This window comes from Natator depressus, chromosome 6 (assembly GCF_965152275.1).
Source record: "Natator depressus isolate rNatDep1 chromosome 6, rNatDep2.hap1, whole genome shotgun sequence".
Classification (NCBI taxonomy): Eukaryota; Metazoa; Chordata; order Testudines; family Cheloniidae; genus Natator; species Natator depressus.
Genome location: NC_134239.1, coordinates 68536606 through 68557303, shown reverse-complemented (window position 1 = coordinate 68557303; position 20698 = coordinate 68536606). Strand labels below are relative to the sequence as shown.

General features: G+C 43.3%; 1 protein-coding gene and 1 long non-coding RNA gene across 2 annotated transcripts in view; one reads left to right on the top strand and one right to left on the bottom strand.

The window, feature by feature from the left end:
• Positions 1–1143: 1143 nt before the first annotated feature.
• Positions 1144–9014, bottom strand: LOC141989208 (uncharacterized). The gene is made up of 3 exons (XR_012639932.1): positions 8917–9014; positions 2974–3056; positions 1144–1505 (listed from the first exon to the last, which is right to left on the bottom strand). It is a non-coding gene; the product is annotated as an uncharacterized LOC141989208 (long non-coding RNA).
• A 547-nt stretch (positions 9015–9561) lies between these two features.
• The window catches only part of STARD9 (StAR related lipid transfer domain containing 9), a 200271-nt gene continuing 189134 nt past the window's right edge, over positions 9562–20698 (top strand). The window contains exon 1 of the mRNA XM_074955639.1: positions 9562–9695. Coding sequence (XP_074811740.1) covers positions 9649–9695 — 47 coding nt within the window. The 5' untranslated portion in view covers positions 9562–9648. The remainder of the gene's footprint in view (positions 9696–20698) is intronic.

The window sequence follows — 20698 nt, the reverse complement described above, 5'->3', positions numbered from 1 at the left end:
TTTCTGTAGTGGGAGTACCAAAACTGGATACAATACTCCAGGTGTGGCCTCACCAGTGCCGAATAGAGGGGAATAATCACCTTCCTCGATCTGCTGGAAATGCTCCTACTAATACAGCCCAATATGCCATTGGCCTTCTTGGCAACAAGGGCACACTACTGATTCATATCCAGCTTCTTGTCCACTGTAATCCCCAGGTCCTTTTCTGCAGAACTGCTGCTTAGCCAGTCGGTCCCCAGCCTGTAGAGGTGCATAGGATTCTTCCTCCTAAGTGCAGGACTCTGCACTTGTCCTTGAACCTCATCAGATTTTGGCCCAATCCTCCAATTTGTCTAGGTCACTCTGGACCCTATCCCTTCCCTCCAGTGTGTCTACCTCTCCCCCCAGTTTAGTGTCATCTGCGAACTTGCTGAGGGTGCAATTCATCCCATCATCCAGATCATTAATAAAGATTTTGAACAAAACTGGCCCCAAGACTGGCCCCTGGGGCACTCTGCTTGATACTGGCTGCCAACTTGACATCGAGACATTGATCACTACTACAGTAATAGTAGATTTTTGTTCCAGAAATTGTCACATTAGAATAGGAGAAATAAAACTGCCCTAAATCACAATGACACATCTCCATGTTTACAACCTGACCCCGTATTCCACTGTACAGTCACCAGTCTGTTGCAAGTGTGCCCTACTGTTTCAGAGTGAGCAACAGTGACTAGACCAGACCCAAACCCAGCTGGCATGAAAGCATATGGGACCCTTCCAGATGCTTTCAGGCCAACTGGGTTTGGGTCTGGTCTAGTCACTGTTGCTAGCTCTGAAACTGTAGGGCACATTCCCAGGCTCAGACATGTTGTATGACACTCCTCTTTAGGATGTGGGGTACTGCCAACTAGTCACACTAGACTCCACAATCAATGTCTGAGACCTTCCAAGGTGCTTCCCCTGAGCTCAATTTAGGCTGTAGGCACTCAGGGCTTCAAGTTTAACCTCTTCGGAGACAACATGCCAAAAGGCAAAGATTAGTGCCTTAGCAAAGGAATGTCGTAATCACAGGAATAATACTCTTAAAGCAGTTGAGAGTCACAGCTCTTTGAAAACAAGAAAAGTCCTGAGATGCATCCTCCCTGTGCCTGATCTCACCCCTTCTGTGAGTTTAAGGTTTGTCACCATTTGAGCCTGGGCAGAGACCCCCCTTCTCCTGCAAGTCCTTCTTCATTTGGTGATGGTCAGACACCCCTGCATAAAGCAGAGCCCTGCTCTTACACAGGGTGTCTCCTCCATGTCATGTGCTTAGGTGAGACGCTCCAGTCTCCCCCCACCCCCTCTTCCAATATTGCCATGTTTGCCCCATCTGTGGGGTCCTGGTATAGAAAATTGTTGTTTGGCAGAGGTAGGCCAGCGGTTGAGAGGCAGTCAAAGTTGGTGGCTCCAGATTGCAGTCTTGATGGCATCTCAGTGATAGTCCTTCAGTGAGGTCAAGCACGTTTCTTGGGCAGCAGAGCTGTCTGGTATGCAGTACAATAGGTTGTCTGAGGCCTTGTGTTCAACACATAGTACATACTGGAGTTCATAATTAAATACAGACGTATCCCACCCTGTCACACAAGGATCAGAATCCTTGATGGCAAATCAGATTCTTTCTTTTATCCAGCTTGTTTGTGTTTTTTGTTTTTGTTTGTTTATTTGTTTTAAACAAGCTGCTTGAATTATTAAATCAAACTCCTTAATTTCTTGTAAGTCAGCCACTAGGTGGCTCAATACCACAGATATATCATTCTTCCAGAGCTGTTAACTGCCAGTAAATATATTGCATCCTGCAGAAATACACAAACTACATGGAAACGTTTATAAAATTTAAAAATAAAACCAGAAAAAATTGAGAAGTCAGGTAGTCCATAGCTGAACAATAATGAATGTGTTCAGATCCAAATCTAAGGAAGTTGCTTGTTATAGCTGGTCCACCACAGAACAAAATGGTTAAAATCCTGAAGTGTCTATGTAGCTGTTGTTCATAGATAGTATCTGTGTACTGTGTATGTGACTTTGGCAGGAAGAGCAGCTACAATTAGAATGTTCAACTTATTGGTTAATAAATCTTCAAATTGGTTGCAAACAGAAGATAATTTCTGCTAATGTATTCATTACTTGTAAATATTCACCAGTGTTCAACCTCTGGGTTATTCATGAAGTATTAATTTCAATTATTCCCTGTTCATGTGGTGTGAATTGTCATCCAGCTACATGGTATTTTTTTGGTCCATGACTAGATAGCAGACATTTAAAACAGAATGACAAACAGCTGGCTCCAAAATATTCTTATTAGTGCAATGATACATTGGTTCACATATGAACAGGAGTATTAATATTAGCCATCTCCAAGAATACTCAATTCTCAGCATTAATCAGATGTTTGAACATGCCTGAATTAAACAGCACCTTGGAATTTGAAAACAGTTTTGCAGTACTCGACTAGTTCTAGCTGTGATATAATAATTTGAGCACAGAACATGAGAAGGTATGTATTTTGTCTTAACTATTTTCAAAGGAGATGTAAAACCAAGGTCCCCTGACAACTTATGGCCACTAAAGAGCCCATGGAACTGCTTGCAAGGGTGGGGGTAATAACTTCTCAATCATGGCCAAATTCCATGTCTGTCTGTTACAGTTTCCCCAGCAGTTTAACTGGATACAGTGTTCTTAGTTTTCATTTACAGTTCTAAACTGTTGTGTAGTGTGTGTTTTGCACTGTTCAATAACTACATCTCACTTCAGCTGAATTTTGGAGATGGGTAATGTGAGCTCTTTGTCCCTTAATGCTATCTCAGAGCAATTTGGGAGGCTTAATAACAGTAATCTTTTGCACTTAGCAATTTTTATCATTACATCTAAAAAAATACCTTCTTCACAAGGGTGGATAATTATTTCCATTTTACAGTTGAGGAAACTGAAGTAGAATAGATAGAAGGGACTTACCTAAAGTTGAGCAGAATGTCAGTTGTGGAGCTGGGAGAGAACCTAGATCTCCTGTCTCCTATCAGCTGGCTTACACTGCCTCCCTGCAATTACATGAGCATAGGTGGAGATCCCCTTTGCTTGTGCAGAATCCCCATTGAAGTCAGTGATTTTCTGTAGACGCAGGGGTCCACGTGTCCACATCTCATTATATGATTGAAGTCTTAAACCCCACAGTGTGCCTGTGAGATAGGTAAGCATCATAGCCATTTCATAGGTGAGGAAAGAGGCACAAGTGGGGAAATCCTGGCCCCCCCTTTGAAGTCAATGGAAAAACCTGCATTGACTTCAATGAGGTCAGGATTTCACTCATAACATTCGTGACTTTCCCTACGGTCACACACACAAACTGTGGCATATACAGGAACAGAATCCAAATTTCTGTGCCTCAATTGCAGAACTGTCCTTTGCCTCTGCTGTTTCTTTCTGTAGAGATGCTTTAGCTAGAAGTTCAGGCTAAACTGATTTGCTGTACTTCATCCTTATTCTGGAAGTCTTGAAAACAGCCATGGGCTGTCCTTCATTTATTATAATTATTTTATTTTTAAACAATTAAAAAACCATTAAATGGTCTACTTTCATGCCTCAAACAAACAGTTAAATCAGTTCTTTGGCTTTTCCCAGTTTATTATTGGATATGGGACAATATAAGTCATTGAATAGTATAGCTGTATTGTCCCATTTGTCATCAGCATTGACATACTAATTCATTGTTTTGATTAATGATAACTCAAGGATATTGGAGAGAAAGGTAGCAGCAAATATTTGTGGACAGCAAGTTTTACAACTCTAGTTTGTACGATAAACCAGAAACACCTGTTAAACCTATGTGACAGACCCGTAAGCCTCCAAAGCCAATTGTTTGTATTATGATCTTACTTTTTCAGTATGTTAAACACATTTTTAGGAGGTGCTTTGTTTGCAGCTTATGGCAGTGTGCCTGGGACAGAAGCTTCAATGAGAGAACACTCCCCCTTTTACAATATAAATAAGACTGTAATTTAGTTAAATGACAAAATGCACGAACATGGTTAAACTGAATAAAATATCCTTATAATTTGCAATAAGTACATAAGTGATGGCTGTCATTGGAAAGGCAGAGATGACATTAACTTGGAATCTCAGCCCAATGCTCCTCGAGCAAAATTTTGAATGGGAAAAAATTCAGTAAGAGAATTACTGACTACATAGACAGATTGTATAAAGAGGAATTGCCATACCAGAATAGACTAATGATCTAGCTACTCCTGAATCCTATCTTAAAAAGTGACCAATGACAGATGCTCCCTACATGCTCTATATCCCCATAATAATGCAGCTAATTGTAATGCCCTAGGGCATTTTCTTCCTGATTTCAGCTGGGGTTAAAAGAAAACCTAAAATGCAGAAATTTACATTAATGGAACACTTTGGTTGAGGCTGAAATCTCACATAGAATTGCAAAGTTATATTCCCCACAATAATAGATGCATATATAAAGGCTGGGATTTTTAAAGAAGTTAGATCCCCAATTAAATCCCACTCTCCCTTGCAGTCCTACCTACAAAAAAACTTGACAACAGTTTGTGTGCTCAGGCCACTGGCAATCATGCTGACCCCTGTCTGTATCCATCTGTAAAAAGAAAAAAGAAAAGGAGTACTTGTGGCACCTTAGAGACTAACCAGTTTATTTGAGCATGAGCTTTCGTGAGCTACAGCTCACTTCATCGGATGCATAGCATATCGTGGAAACTGCAGAAGACATTATATACACACAGAGACCATGAAACAAAACTTCCTCCCACCCCACTCTCCTGCTGGTAACAGCTTATCTAAAGTGATCATCAAGTAGGGCCATTTCCAGCACAAATCCAGGTTTTCTCACCCTTCCCCCCCCCCCACACACACACAAACTCACTCTCCTGCTGGTAATAGCCCATCCCTCTTTGAAACCTCTCTTTATAATGCGCATGATAATCAAGGTGGGTCATTTCCAGCACTAATCCAGGTTTTCTCACCCCCCCCCACACACCCCCCTCCAAAAACCACACACACAAACTCACTCTCCTGCTGGCAATAGCTCATCTTACAATGTGCACAGCAATAATCCAAGTTTAACCAGAACGTCTTGGGGGGTGTTTGTAGGAAAAAAACAAGGGGAGATAGGCTACTTTGCATAATGACTTAGCCACTCCCAGTCTCTATTCAAGCCCAAATTAATAGTATCCAATTTGCAAATGAATTCCAATTCAGCAGTTTCTCACTGGAGTCTGGATTTGAAGTTTTTTTGCTTTAAGATAGCAACCCTCATGTCTGTGATTGCGTGACCAGAGAGATTGAAGTGTTCTCCGACTGGTTTATGAATGTTATAATTCTTAACATCTGATTTGTGTCCATTTATTCTTTTACGTAGAGACTGTCCAGTTTGACCAATGTACATGGCAGAGGGGCATTGCTGGCACATGATGGCATATATCACATTGGTGGATGTGCAGGTGAACGAGCCTCTGATAGTGTGGCTGATGTTGTCTGAGGGGTTGGAGCAAATGCGGTTGTATCGCAGAGCTTGGCTGTAGACGATGGATCGTGTGGTGTGGTCAACGATACAACTGCATTTGCTCCAACCCCTCAGACAGAGACAAACACCTACAAGATCTCTATCAAGCATTCTTACAACTACAATACCCACCTGCGGAAGTGAAGAAACAGATTGATAGAGCCAGAAGAGTTCCCAGAAGTCACCTACTACAGGACAGGCCTAACAAAGAAAATAACAGAACGCCACTAGCCGTCACCTTCAGCCCCCAACTAAAACCCCTCCAACGCATTATTAAGGATCTACAACCTATCCTGAAGGATGACCCAACACTCTCACAAATCTTGGGAGAAAGGCCAGTCCTTGCCTACAGACAGCCCCCCAACCTGAAGCGAATACTCACCAACAACCACATACCACACAACAGAACCACTAACCCAGGAACCTATCCTTGCAACAAAGCCCGTTGCCAACTGTGCCCACATATCTATTCAGGGGACACCATCACAGGGCCTAACAACATCAGCCACACTATCAGAGGCTCGTTCACCTGCACATCCACCAATGTGATATATGCCATCATGTGCCAGCAATGCCCCTCTGCCATGTACATTGGTCAAACTGGACAGTCTCTACGTAAAAGAATAAATGGACACAAATCAGATGTTAAGAATTATAACATTCATAAACCAGTCGGAGAACACTTCAATCTCTCTGGTCACGCAATCACAGACATGAGGGTCGCTATCTTAAAGCAAAAAAACTTCAAATCCAGACTCCAGCGAGAAACTGCTGAATTGGAATTCATTTGCAAATTGGATACTATTAATTTGGGCTTGAATAGAGACTGGGAGTGGCTAAGTCATTATGCAAGGTAGCCTATCTCCCCTTGTTTTTTTCCTACAAACCCCCCCCCCAAGACGTTCTGGTTAAACTTGGATTATTGCTGTGCACATTGTAAGATGAGCTATTGCCAGCAGGAGAGTGAGTTTGTGTGGGGGGGGGGGGGGGGGGGAGGGAGGGTGAGAAAACCTGGATTTGTGCTGGAAATGGCCCTACTTGATGATCACTTTAGATAAGCTGTTACCAGCAGGAGAGTGGGGTGGGAGGAAGTTTTGATTCATGGTCTCTGTGTGTATATAATGTCTTCTGCAGTTTCCACGATATGCTATGCATCCGATGAAGTGAGCTGTAGCTCACGAAAGCTCGTGCTCAAATAAACTGGTTAGTCTCTAAGGTGCCACAAGTACTCCTTTTCTTTTTTCTTTTTACGAATACAGACTAACACGGCTGTTACTCTGAAACCTGTCTGTATCCATCTGTTGTCTCTTGTATGCTTAGATTGTAAACTACTTGGGGCAGGGACTGACTTTTTGTTTTGTGTTTGTGCAGTAACTAGCACCATGGGTCGTGAGCCATGATTAGGACACCTCATTACTATGGTAATACAAATAATAAAAATAAAAGGAGTTGGATATCTAACTCCATTAAGTTCCTTTAAGAATCCTATCCTAAAGAATTAAATAAATGCAATGAATGCTCTGAGGACCATAACTTGGCTTCCTGACTTTCTGTATTTAATCCCAGTGTTGAGGATTTTTTTTAACATAACTGCTAGAAAAGGGACTGTGAACATGGCATCTTGTTCACAGTCCCTTATAATAGCCTTATAGATGACCTGAAGAAGAGCTCTGGGCTTGTCTACACCATGCAGCTTTTAGCGACAAGGTTTGTCGCTAAAAGTCAGCATGTGTAAACGCTCTTTGTCGGTACTTTGTCAGCACTTTTGCTGACAAAATACTTCCAGCCCCGCAAGCAGCATTAGTTTTGTCAGCAGGAGAGCCCTCCTGCCAACAAAGCCGCGTTCACACTGCCACTTGCGTTGGCAAAACTTTTGTCTTTTGCAGGGGGGTGGGGTGGGGGGGGTAGGGCTTTTTTAAGTACCCGTGAAAGACAAAAGTTTTGTCAACAACTTCGCAGTGTAGACATAACCTCTGTATAAACTCAAAAGCTGCCCCCTGACCAACAGCAGTTAGTCCAGTGGTTCTCAAACTTTTGTACTGGTGACCCCTTTCACATAGCAAGCCTCTGAGTACAACCCCCCTAATAAATTAAAAACATTTTAAAATATATTTAATACCTTTATAAATGTTGAAGGCAAAGCGGGGCTTGGGGTGGAGGTTGACAGCTTGCAACCCCCCAGGTAATAATCTCCCAACCCCTTGAGGGGTCCTGACCCCCAATTTGAGAACCCCTGAGTTAGTCCATTAAAATTATTACGTGTTTCTCTTATAAATGTACAGTCAGATACAGGATTAGGTTGGTATTTTTGATTTCTAAATGGAACCAATAGAGAGACAAAGGTAGGTGAGGTAATATCTTTTATTGAACCAACATCTGTTGGTGAAAGACAAAGCTTTGCAGCTTACAGAGCTCTTCTTTCAGGTCTGTCTGGGAAACATATTCAGAGCATCACATGTAAACACAAGGTGGAACAGATTGTTTAGCATAGTAGTTAACACATATTTCAAGGGACCATTCAAAGTGAAGTGGCCTATTAACACCCTGCCAATTGTAGGTGGAAAACTAGGGGGGGAAGGCGGTTGGAGGGGATTATTAGTGGGATATGGAACAAATGTTATGTGGAGGTCAATAAAGGAGAATAATTATGGAATACTCAGCTGCCATTTTTCAGAGTGGTAGCCGTGTTAGTCTGTATCAGCAAAAACAACGAGGAGTACTTGTGGCACCTGATAGACTAAACACATTTATTTGGGCATAAGCTTTCATGGGCTAAAACCCACTTTATCAGATGCATGGAGTGGCAAATACAGTATGAAAATATATATAGCAGTGCATGAAAAGATGAGAATTGCCTTACCCAGTGTGGGGGAGAGAGAGGTTGAGACAAATCAATTAAATTGGGCTATTATCAACAGGCTGAAAAATTACTTTTATCGTGGTAATCAGGGTGGCTCATTTCAAACAGTTAACAAGAAGGTGTGAGTAACAGTAGGGGCAAATTAGCATGGGGAAATTAGTTTTTTTTTTAGTTCTTGTAGTTATAGTAACAATAAGGAGTCCGGTGGCACCTTAAAGACTAACAGATTTATTTGGGCATAACCCTTCATGGATAAAAAGCCACTTCTTCAGAATCACCAGATTGTTATAGTGTCACTTGTCTGATCACCCCACTTCAAATTGTTATGCAGCAGTCGCTGCCTTTTTGTTACTCCACAGGTGCTGGGAGAGGCAGAGATAGCATTAGTGCTGGTGCTAGCTCATTGGGGTCCCCAAGCAGGACTATTCCGTTTTACCCCCAACACATGCTAACAGGGGGCGCCCTTGAGCTGTTCAGGGCCTAAGCAATTACTTAAATCTGCTTATACCTGGTACCTGCTCTGCATACAATTGCTTGTAGTAGCAGGGAGGTCTGTAGCCATCCGAAATATGTTCACATGCTGGCAGCCTTGGTGTCCTGTCCACGATTCACCCCACCCCTCACAATACCTAAAGCGGACCTGTCCTCACACGCAGCGTGATCACTGCCACAGCAGGTACAGGTCGCCAGCCAGAACAGCAGGGTGATAAAAGACCTGCTTGAAAACTAAAGCCGTCGCTCCTGCGGTGGAAAGGCTCCTGCTAGCGAGGCCTGGCCCGCCTCCCCCACGCCGTCCAGCCGCAGCGCCTGGTTTATTTTACACCCACACGCACGGTTCAGGCAGTCCCGTGCAGTGGGCCCCGGGGAATCCCCGCTCCGACCTCGGCAAGAACAACGGGCGCGGCTGCGCTAGCCAGTGGCGGGGCGGAGCGGACCAGCCCAGCAGCCCTTGTTTTACCATCGCTCTCAGCAGCGGACCCGCAACACACCAGCCTCGTCCCGCTCAGCGCAAGGGAGGTCGAGCTCGCCCCGCCCCATCTCCCGCTCCGGGGGTGGACGCGCGAGGTTCCTCCCTCGCCCCGCCCGAGCCCCGGGGGCTGCGCTGGGCGGCGGGACCGCGCCCGCCAATCCTGTGGCTCTGGGGCCAGCGGGGAGCCCCGAGAGCCAGGGAGCAGCGAGGGTGCGGGGTGGCCGGCTGGCCGCGGGCGGCGGCGTCTCCCCCGCGGAGCTGCGGCGGGACATGGCGAACGTCAAGGTGGCCCTCCGGGTTCGGCCTCTGAGCAAACGGTACGGGGGGCGCTGTGGGGCGAGGCCGGGGCAGCGCCCGGGGGGAGAGGCTGAGCTCCGTGTGCCGCGCGGGCGCCCCAAGGGGGTGCTAGGCTGGGCTGCACGCGTGAGCCGCGGGATTGTGCCTGTCCCGCGCCCTAGGTGTGCCCTACGGGGGCGTTGCGTGGGTGGCCCGCGTGTCTTCTGTGTTCTCTCACGGGGTAACCCTCGGCCGTACTACTGGCACCGGAGGCCGACTGGGGCCCCGGTCCAAAGGGGAGAGATTTGTGGGAGGCACTTCAGCGGGGTAGGTGTGTACGCTATGCCTGTGTGTGTATAGGCACAGGTGTATGTGTGTGTGCTGCTTAAGTGCTTACGAACAGTGGATGTATGTGGCGTGTGTACGTATCTATACACAGTACGGTATAGCTAGCAGAGGGAAGCAATCGTAGATCCAGCAAGTCAGGAAGGAATTGAATGAGGGTCCACGGGGAAGCATGAGAGTGTCTAAGAGAGATACTGTGCACTTGAATGTCCAGATAATACTAATTGAGGCTGGTAGGAAGGGGGATGATCAGCTGGAAGGTGAAGGTGGAGACCATTTCTTCCACCACCCCTCCGCTGTCTTCTTCCCTGGCTGTAAAGCCCTGCTAGCCAGTCCAACTCATGAAATGCGTGTCCCGCCCCTCTTATTTATATGGGCTGTACTGTATTTCTTTTCCGTTGCACTGTTTGCTAATTATCCTGTGACATGGCAGCTCGTTAGCTTTTCTGGTTTTAGCAACTTTGAGGATGTTAACGGATAAATCGCTGGTATTTTATATTCAGTATGGTAGTGGCTGAAGGGGCAGTATTCAATTACGATTCACTTGTTTGTATCTGAAGAAAAGAAATTCGGTTTTGAAAAGTTTCATGTAAGGCGACAAGGAAGATGACTGAAATAGTCCTGTTCAGATCACCAGGTCCCTGGAAGATCGTCTTAAACAAACAAACAAAAAGTGGTGCTGTTTATTTTACTTGTTCCCAACAGAAATGAGGCAATTGTCAGTCTCTGTAAGAAGCCTCCCTCTTCCATTCCTTTCCCCCCTCCCTGCGTTGTTGTTGTTGTTTTTCCCCCTGGTAGGCAGAAGCTGGATGTTCAGAATGTTACTCGTTCCCTAGGGCTTGTTTGCTTCCAAAAGAAATCTTATAACCTCACTCAATACTGTGATTGCAAGTTCATTTCCCACAAATGTGAAGATGCTGTAGTTAGAACAGATTTCTAACGTGACCTATATGTATAATACACTGTATAATCAAAACCATGTGTACTGTGGATGTTTTGGGAGGAGGGGAAAGAGAGCAAGAAAGTACTGAAGCTGTGTGAATATGGGTGGCTAGTAACTTAATCTGTTTTAGGGGAAGAGGGAGAAAAGCAATATAGCATAGCAGAAAAATGGAAAAGTGCCATGAGCGCCCTCTCTGAGTCTTTGTTTTGATGATGCCGTTTTTTTTAACTTGAGTCTGTCATGTTGTCTCTTGGCTTTACTGACCTGTAATAAATAAATAACCCTTTTATGTTGTAGACAAGATGTTTCTGGAAGAGTTTCCCATCCTGAGAACTAATCCATTCATTTTACCAACAATATAGTAGCACATCTCTCACGCTTAAATTCATGGAAGTGTTGCCATGGCCTTGACAAATGTTGTTTGAGTTTATAACTTAATTTAAAAACTTGCTCTCAGCTTCAGCTAATGCAAAAGAAAGTCCTTTCTCTACATCACTGATGTTTGAGGGAGGGAAAAGGTAGGTAAAAATAAGATTGGAATAAAATAAGCTTTGCAGTTTTTGTTTAAGTTGTAAGTCTGTGCAAGGGGGGAGGGAAGAAGCCTACAAGTTTTTTTGGATGCATTTTTGTCTTTATCTCAAAAGCAACTGTCATGTGAAATCCTTCCTGTTTAAAATCAAATTAAAATATATGTCCAAATAACATTATAATCCTGACATTAATTCATGCTGTTATACTGTGGGGAAAACTGCAGTAGCAGGAGAAGGCCAATTATGACTTTGAAGAATATAGTATTGTTTTAATGTTACTGACTGTGACTTCTTGTATTTGCTATTTCTTTGGTGTTCAGACACTTTCCAAAAATGAAAAGTAAGGGCTAAGTAATAGTAGGCAGTTGGTAATGACTGAAAGACTCCAGTCCCTAAGACTTTAGTTTAATTCTCGCCCAGATTGTTTGGAAACTGTTTTCACTCTGCATCTGACCATATCTGTCATTGTACTTCATTGTGTGATATATCACACATTTGTATCTTGCATAATGAACATTCCAAAAAGACTGCCAAACCTCTGTTATGATTTGGTGGTGTTATCCCAGCTCCTTGTGGATATCCATGACAATTAGCACCATTGGAATGGATGGGCAGGGGCTGTGATCTTCCCCTCTTACCAGGGTGTAGCAACCTGAAGAATCTCGCACTTCCCTTGTCTGTGCAGTTTCTGACTTACTGGGTGGAGGATTTAATTCAGTTGTGCTCCTAATCTGGCATCTTTCCCAAACCCTACATTCATTTAGGAAAAAGAATTCTATCAGAGTGTACAAGGATTTTTTTTTTTTTTTGGTATTCCTTAATGCAAGTTGAGTTGTGGTTTTTACTAGTTCATCCATCATTACTTATCAAATAATTGTAATGTCTTCCACTGGGAGATCTGTTCACACTGTCAGCTGCCTGTGCAATAGCGTGTTCACATTTGCAGCACTTTCAACGGTATTCGGAGCGGTGCACTCTGGGGAGCTATCCCACAGAGCATTTCTTCCTCTTCTGCCGCTAAGAGTTGTGGGAAGATGAAGGGGGTCATGGGGCATCCTGGGTCCTGTCCCAATGCCCCGTGATGCGTTGCTTTGCATCCCAGCAATCTCTGTGCTTCCATCTGCATTTGGCGCCATCTTTCAATGGGTTGTGTACTGCACGCTCTGCCTCTTTGGGCTGCAGGAATGGATCCCAAACTGTTGACCAGTATGCCGTTCGCTCTGACCAACACATCACGAGTGGCAGTGGTGTTATGCCTTAAACTACAAAGGCAAGAGGAGTGCGACATTGATCTCGCCACACATAGTAGCTATGACACGAAATTGCTGTGGCATTCACGGAGGTGCTGACCAAAGTGGAACGACGCTTTTGGGCTCGGGAAACCAGCAGTAAGTGGTAGGATCACATCGGGATGCACGTCTGGGATGATGAGCAGTGGCTGCAGAACTTTCGGATGAGGAAAGCCACATTCATGGAACTGTGTGATGAACTCGCCCCAGCCCTGTGGTGCAAGGACACGAGAATGAGAGCTGCCCTGCTGTTGGAGAAGCGTGTGGCAATTGCACTGTGGAAGCTGGCTAGTCCAGACTGCTCCAAACGGGGGATCACCTGGTGCGTGGAGCAGGCATGGCCACTTGGAAAGATGCACGGAGGCGACTGCACGTATCACCAAGCAAACAGGAAGGAGACTTGCAAAATTCCAAAGGAATTTACGGGGTGGGGATGACTTTTGGTCACCTGAGGGCAGAGCAATAGAGTTCAAACCAATGACCAGAGAGGCGAGAACAGGCATTGTGGAACACCTCCCAGAGGCCAATTGCAGTGCTGTAATCGACCACAGTGTCTACGCTGGCACCATGACGCTTTAGCCCCGGCACAGTAAGCTCTATGCCTCTCGTTGGGGTGGGGTTTTTTTTGAGCGCTGCAACTGCACAGAAATTGCGCACTAAGTGGCTTGGCAGTGTGTACACCTTGGGAGTTACAGCGCAGAAAGCTGCTTTACTGTGCAGAAACTTGCCAGTGTAGACAGGGCCTTAATGAATAAATGCAGATCCTGTGGAAGCCTTGTGTCTGATGTCCTACTCTATACGCAGGAGATTATGTAGCATGCACAAATCAAACAAATGTATGAGAAACAATTTATTATTGCCCTCATGAGGTTTGGCTTGTATGGTATATGGCAGCATATTCACACACAAACATGTAATTTTAAAATATCAGTGTTCAAAGTTTTAATGCTTTTAAGTATAATATAGTGAAAGCAAAGAAGCTGCATTATACTTAGAAAACATTTTACTGGCACTTTTGGAAAGCTTCAGTGAGATCATAAACTATGTGGAGGAATTATTTTGTGAGATCTGGAGAGACCTAATATGAAATGAGTAGATTCCTTTTCCAAGTCTCTGAAATTCAGGTCTCTGAAGCAGCCGCAGTAGGTGAATCCCTCATTTTTCTTTAAGCAGCCTCTGCTGCTAGGAGCTGGCTCATCCATTATGGTGATATAGAGGAATCAAGAAGGAAAATGAGACGGTCATCTAGGGGAGGATTCTGAACTTCTAAAACCAGCTTAGTAAAAATAATTACTGTTTTTTTAAGACCAAGATTGATCTTCCCTAAAAACTGAGGGTCAAGGTGACTAAAAGAATGAATGTTAGTAATAAGTAAATATATGAAACCACAATGATGAGAGATCTCCCCCATCCCGCTCCCTTCTCTTCTGTATGAAGCAAATCATCATTGGTCTGCATTTGCCTGGTGGCGATGGCGGTGTTTCAGACTGCAGCAATTCCCAGTCTAGTTTTCCATACATTCTCCATTATGTTCTCCATTATGCCATGGCAGAGAAATAATCTGATCAGAGGTGTTTGTCATACAGTGGCAGGACACAGTATTTTTCGTTCTGTTTTTCCCGTTGGGGGTTAGGTGACTTGGGTTTCTTTTGCCCTTTCCTGTTACCTGTGGCTACAGCGTGGGCCATACCTGTACAGCCTTTTTTTTTTTTTTTTTTAAATATGTATGCAGAGCAACATGTACAATTATTTTAAAAAGTTTACAAAGTTAATCTGGCCTGCTGCTGATTTCAGGCTGAGCTGCTGCAGCAGTTGGTTGAGCCAGAGGCATAGGGGTGTAGATGAAGAGGGTAGGTGATTAGGGGGAAAATGTGGTGATAAGGACATCAGGAGGGACGTGGACTGCATGTAGACTTCTCAAGTGTCTTGCATTTTGTGGTACATTTCAAACTTTAGAAGACTCAGACTTCTTGTTGTACAGTCTCCACCAATTAATGTTACACTAATAAAATAATACTAATAGGATCTTATAAGAGGGATAAGGCAAAATGCCACGTTTATTGTAAATACAACAGTTAGCATATGCTTTTCAGTCACACACACACACACACACACACACACACACACACACACACACACACACACACACACACACACACACACACACACACACACACACACACACACACACACAGATATATATCCTGCAGATGGTCTTTATAGTTACCAGTCTGTTGTAGCTCAAGTCAATCTAATGGCCAGTTAGACTGAGCACGAGTGAGGAGGAGGAGGGCTCTGTTGGTCGCGATCTGATGCTCCAAGGCTTTGCAGGACTGAACCCAGAGTTCCATGGCAAAACACCCCATCTTTATAGTTGTAAATTCCCATTTGAGTCCATGCATTTTGCAATGTCATCCTGTAATCATTAGTCCTTAAGTGGTGGTAATCTTGGGGTTTTCTACTGTTATTTATTTATTGTCTCGCCTTCAGGGGTGCCTACCTCACCTCTAAGGTCATCAGTGCTGCTAACATGTTTAGCATGGATACAATGGATATTTTCTGATTGTCTCCTGCTGTTTCCAAGTCTCTTACTTTTTCTTAATGACAGGTTTCAGAGTAACAGCCGTGTTAGTCTGTATTCGTAAAAAGAAAAGGAGTACTTGTGGCACCTTAGAGACTAACCAGTTTATTTGAGCATGAGCTTTCGTGAGCTACAGCTCACTTCATCGGATGCATCCGATGAAGTGAGCTGTAGCTCACGAAAGCTCATGCTCAAATAAACTGGTTAGTCTCTAAGGTGCCACAAGTACTCCTTTTCTTTTTTCTTTTTACTTTTTCTTGACCATCTGGACATTTGTGATGGCTTTTACACCTTATCTTTTCCTGATGCATGCATTCCTCATTCACACAAACAGTCTCTCACAGAAACCTTCAAAGGTATACAGAATACATTGTAAATTAAGCCTTGCTAAATCTTATAACTAAAACAATTCACATTGGGGTTTCAGGCCCTCAACATTTCTCTAATTTATTTATCATAGACACAAAAGAAAATCCTGACTTTTACTAACTAAACTTTATAACAGGTCCTAATTGTAATGCATATGGGAAACAGGATCCCAGTCTCAGATGGTTATTCCTTTCTGTTATTCAAAAAGGGTGGCTGGCAGAATGAAATCAAGGTTTACATCAATTCTTATAGTACAATTATAAAATTTAGCCCTACACAGGATCACCAAGCCAAGAGATGTTCCCAGGTGGCAGGGGTAGTCAGAGATTCACTGTCCAGATACTCTTTGGCTGAGGGGAGGGTGCCAGGAAGCCATGTATTCTAAATTCACCCCTTCCACTGTTTATATTTCTATGTATTTCAAAACCTGTACTATTGAGTAAGGCTTCATACTCCAGACCATCAGAGAAAGGCAAGTTTCATCCCCTGCCCCCTTCCATTTTACAAATAGATAAGAGAGTGCCTGAAGTCATTTCTGCCACAAATGACAATGAAACCCAGGACTCTGGTATGACCAATCCAGATCTCAGCCACACTGCTTTCAGATTGAATATGCCAAATTTATGTACTTGATTTACCCCATCTGTAATCACTAGACCAGGGGGTTCTTAAACTTCATTGCACTGCAACCCTGTTCTGACAAAAAAAATTACTACACGACCCCAGGAGGGGGGACTGAAGCCTGAGCCCACCCGAGCTCCGCCCACCCGAGCTCCCTCCACCCTGGATGGGGTGGGCCAAACCCCAAGCCCCACCACCCTGGACAGGGGGTCCAAAGCCCAAGGACTTCAGCCCCGGGCAAGGGGCCTTTAACCTGAGCCCCATCACCCAGAGCTGAAACCCTTGGGCTTCGGTGGAACAGAATCCAGGAATCCTGATCCTAACATTCGATTGCTGTCTAGCAAATAGTTGGGTAACTATTTGGCAAAAAGAAAAGGAGTACTTGTGGCACCTTAGAGACTAACAAATTTATTTGAGCATAAGCTTTCGTGCGCTACAGCTCCCTTCATTGGACTGAATGCATCCTAAAGCTCCTAAAGAGCTCTCAAGTGTGCAGTGCTGCAGGATGCCATTCTGTCACCCCTCCTGATAAACTTGTACACGGGGCCAGTAGGACGGTTAGTAAGGAGGTATGGGGTGCAGTGTTGTCAGCATGTTGAGTATAACCAACTATATATTTATATCATGTCTGATTCAGATGATGCAGTTCAGCATGTCAGCCACTGTTTAGTTGAGATTGGGGTATAGATGAGAGTGAGGTAGCTGAAGCTCAACTCAGATAAGAGTGATGTAGTGATGGTGAGTTGGGAAAAGCAACTGGAGGAGATGGCAGAGGTAGTATTGTCTCCTTTGGCTGTATGAGTACATCTGCTATTAGTTAATAGTGTTTACAATTTAGGGTGATTTTAGACCCACAGCTGCTGTTTGACAATTATATTACAGCAGTGACCCAGTCAGCTTTTTATCATCTGTGTCTGGTTAGGAGTTTGCAAGCAGATTAGACTACTGCAATGCACACTATATGAGGCTGCACCTTAAAACCATTGGAGATTGAAGTTGGTTCAGAAATTGTGCACCTTAAAATTCACAAAATATGCGAAGTTAAAAAAATAAGGTACTGGGAGATAAGATCCTGCTTGGTATTCAAAACATTGATTTTAAATATAAGTATAATATTAACGTTACTATTTTTAAAAAAATGTTAGTTGCTAAATAGTAGCTTTTTTGGGCCAGGGACCATCTTTTTGTCATGTTTGTACAGCGCCTAGCTCAGTGGGATCCTTGGGGCTCCTAAACACGACCACAATACTAATAATAATTAAATATGAATATAGTTAAAAAGATTAAAATTTCTACGTGCCCTTGCATAAACCTAAACCAGTTTATAATCAACACATTTTAGAACAGCAAATGGATTAATCATTCTAATTCTGTTAATGAATGTATTCTTCTGCACCAAAACATTATCCTAGGAGAAAACTTAAAGAATGCTGACGTAACTTAATGTGCCCTGGAATTAGGTTTTTGTTTTCAAAATATTACCCATGTAATAAGCTACATAAAAAATGTTTGTAACAATTATACCTGAGTACACCTCTAACACTGTATTTCCCTTTTTAGAACAAAATTAGGAGGCAGACAAGTTGGGTAGGCATGGTGATAGCTAATTGGAATGGTGATAGCTAATGTTGAAGTGTTATATGGCAGAAGGAACTGGTGAAATCTCAGTTTATTTCCAGACATTCTGAGGTTGGGATTTTTTTTTTATTATTATTATATTTTTTTTAAGAGGTGTAGAACTTTTATAAAGAAAGTGAAATATTATTTTATTTATTATTAGCTGGATACCGTTGAAACACACTTTCAGTCTTAACTCTTTTCACTAAGTACTTCTGTTTCAGTGTAGGTTTATTAACTTACTGTCTGATTTTTGCCCTAGATTCTTTATTGGGGGAAGGGAGGGATGCTAGTTAGTGTTTTTGATTATTATTTTTTAGAAGGCAAAACATATTGCTCATTTTTTATACCATGCTAACTTAAATAAAGCTGTGTCTATAGTACCTCTGGCGCTTCCACCACTTCAATTGTTATGGCAACTCATTACTCTGTCTGAAAGCGTCTGGGCCACACTGTGAGAAACCCAGTATTTTTGTGGGACCCTTGTTAGCACACATCAATGATAAGACCACTGTATATTACTTTGTATAGGGCCCAGCAAAATGTAGGGCTCATGCTGGTTGGCTGCTACAGAAAATCCACATGATCCACACTTAAACTCAGGGGCATAGAAAACTGGGGACTTGAAGGGGCTTCCTCCCCCACTAAAAAAATTAGGGATTGTGTTAACAAAGGAAACACTGAGTTTGGAACAAACACTCATTTATCTGACTCTATTAAAAGTGGGAAAATTTAGTTATGGTATAAAACTACTCATTACGGCAATATTCTATATATATATTTAACTCTAGCCCCTTCAGATAAAAAGAAAAAAAAGGTGTGTTTGCTGCTGAAGTTGTTTCTGTGAGACTGGAAAAGGAGCACTAAGTTCCTTATTTTCAGGTCCACTGCTGTTCGCTTTAGAAGAAAGTCCCTCTCCCCGTCTCTATGAACCCCACAGGCAGACCGCTTGAAGGAGCCTCTGTCAGATGAACCTGTCTGGAAGTCATCCCATCAAAAGCCTGTCACATTTTGCTACTCTGCACTCCTTCAAATTTGTGAGACCCTCTATTCCAATCCCTCTGAGACCTTGAGCGAGCCCTACCTTATGTGTAAAGTCTTCAATCTGGAGTCACCTGCTGATTCTGGGCAATGCTATGTGGCAAGGCTGAGCCATGGTACCACCATATGCAAGTGGTTGCTGACACAGCTTCAGCCTGTGTCTATACTTTTCCTCACAATCTACATGCTGCATAGTACAGTTCTATAGGAGTCCCCCGACAATCCAGCATGCAGGATAGGAGAGGGCTGTTGAATTCATGACTAGGCAGATGATTGGTTGTGAGCAACCCCAACACTATGGAGCGACTTTCCTACTGTTCTGTAGCTGGAGGTGGTGGAGAATCGTTCTTCCTTCTAATGATCCCTGGAAACTAAGGGCTAGTCTGCACTGGCAATGCTAAAGCCCTGCTGCGGCAGCGCTTTAACATGGCTTTTGTGGTCGTGGCGCCGCACAGTGCGGCTCCCAGCGCTGGTGCACTGTCTACGTGGCGCTTTACAGCACTGAGACTTGCTGTGCTCGGGGGGGTGTTTTTTCACACCCCTGAGCCAGAAAGTTGCAGCGCTGTAAATTGCCAGTGTAGACAAGCCCCCAGTGTGCAGCCTGGCAACTCAAGCAGTGTGCTGAGAAAAGAATTTGGCCTTAGTGAATAGTTCAATAGGGAGGCCGCAATTTTTCCAGCATATTAAAGTGTAGCAGATAGCTTAATGTAGTGTAAATTACCATGATCAGTGTGATCCATGATGTCTTCATTACCATGTCTTTTTAAAAAGTAATATGTAAAAATACATTACAGAATGAATGTTTGTTTATTAGTAGTATGGCTTTTTTGTTGGGTGCTGCTTTTTTAAACCATTTAATAAATGACCTCATGAATGAGTGTACTAAACATAATGCTATGTTCCATCCCATTCATTCATTTTTAATTATGCGCTGTGATATGTAAATAGAAAGGATGTTGTGGTTGGCCTCTGGAATAGTTTTGTAAGCACTAGTTATTGCTACTTTGGGGACTGCCACTAATGAGTACTACATGTAAAAGAACCACCAAAACTTGGACCTTTGCATTGAAACAATATTTCTGTGGTTGTTGTCCGTAGTAATGATAGCCTGCTAGAAGTTAAGTAACAAAACCATTCCCTGACTTTTATGCATGAGAAATCTCAAATGTTGCATTAATGTAGTTAATCTTTGGTGTTATTTATAACAATAGTAGGTGGTAATTTTTTCAGACATATATGTAGTTTTTGTTTAATTGAGGAAAAAGTGAGTGAGGTGATATATTTTATTGGACCAACTTCTGTTGGTGAAAATCACATACTTTCGAGCCACACAGAGCTCAGGTCTGGGAAGGATATTTAGAATGTCACAGCTATATACAAGGTGGAACAGATTGTTTAGCATAAGTAGTTAGCACATATTTCAAGGGACCATTCAAGGTGAAGTGTCCTTTTAGCACTTCACCAGTTGTAGAGGGGAAAGTGAAAGGAGGGCGGAAGTGGGGATGGGGGACAGTGAGTAAGTTATAGATTGTTTTCAGAGTAGCAGCCGTGTTAGTCTGTATCCGCAAAAAGAAAAGGAGTATTTGTGGCACCTTAGAGACTAACCAATTTATTTGAGCATAAGCTTTCGTGAGCTACAGCTTACTTCATCGGATGCATGCAGTGGAAAATACAGTGGGGAGATTTTATATACACAGAGAACATGAAA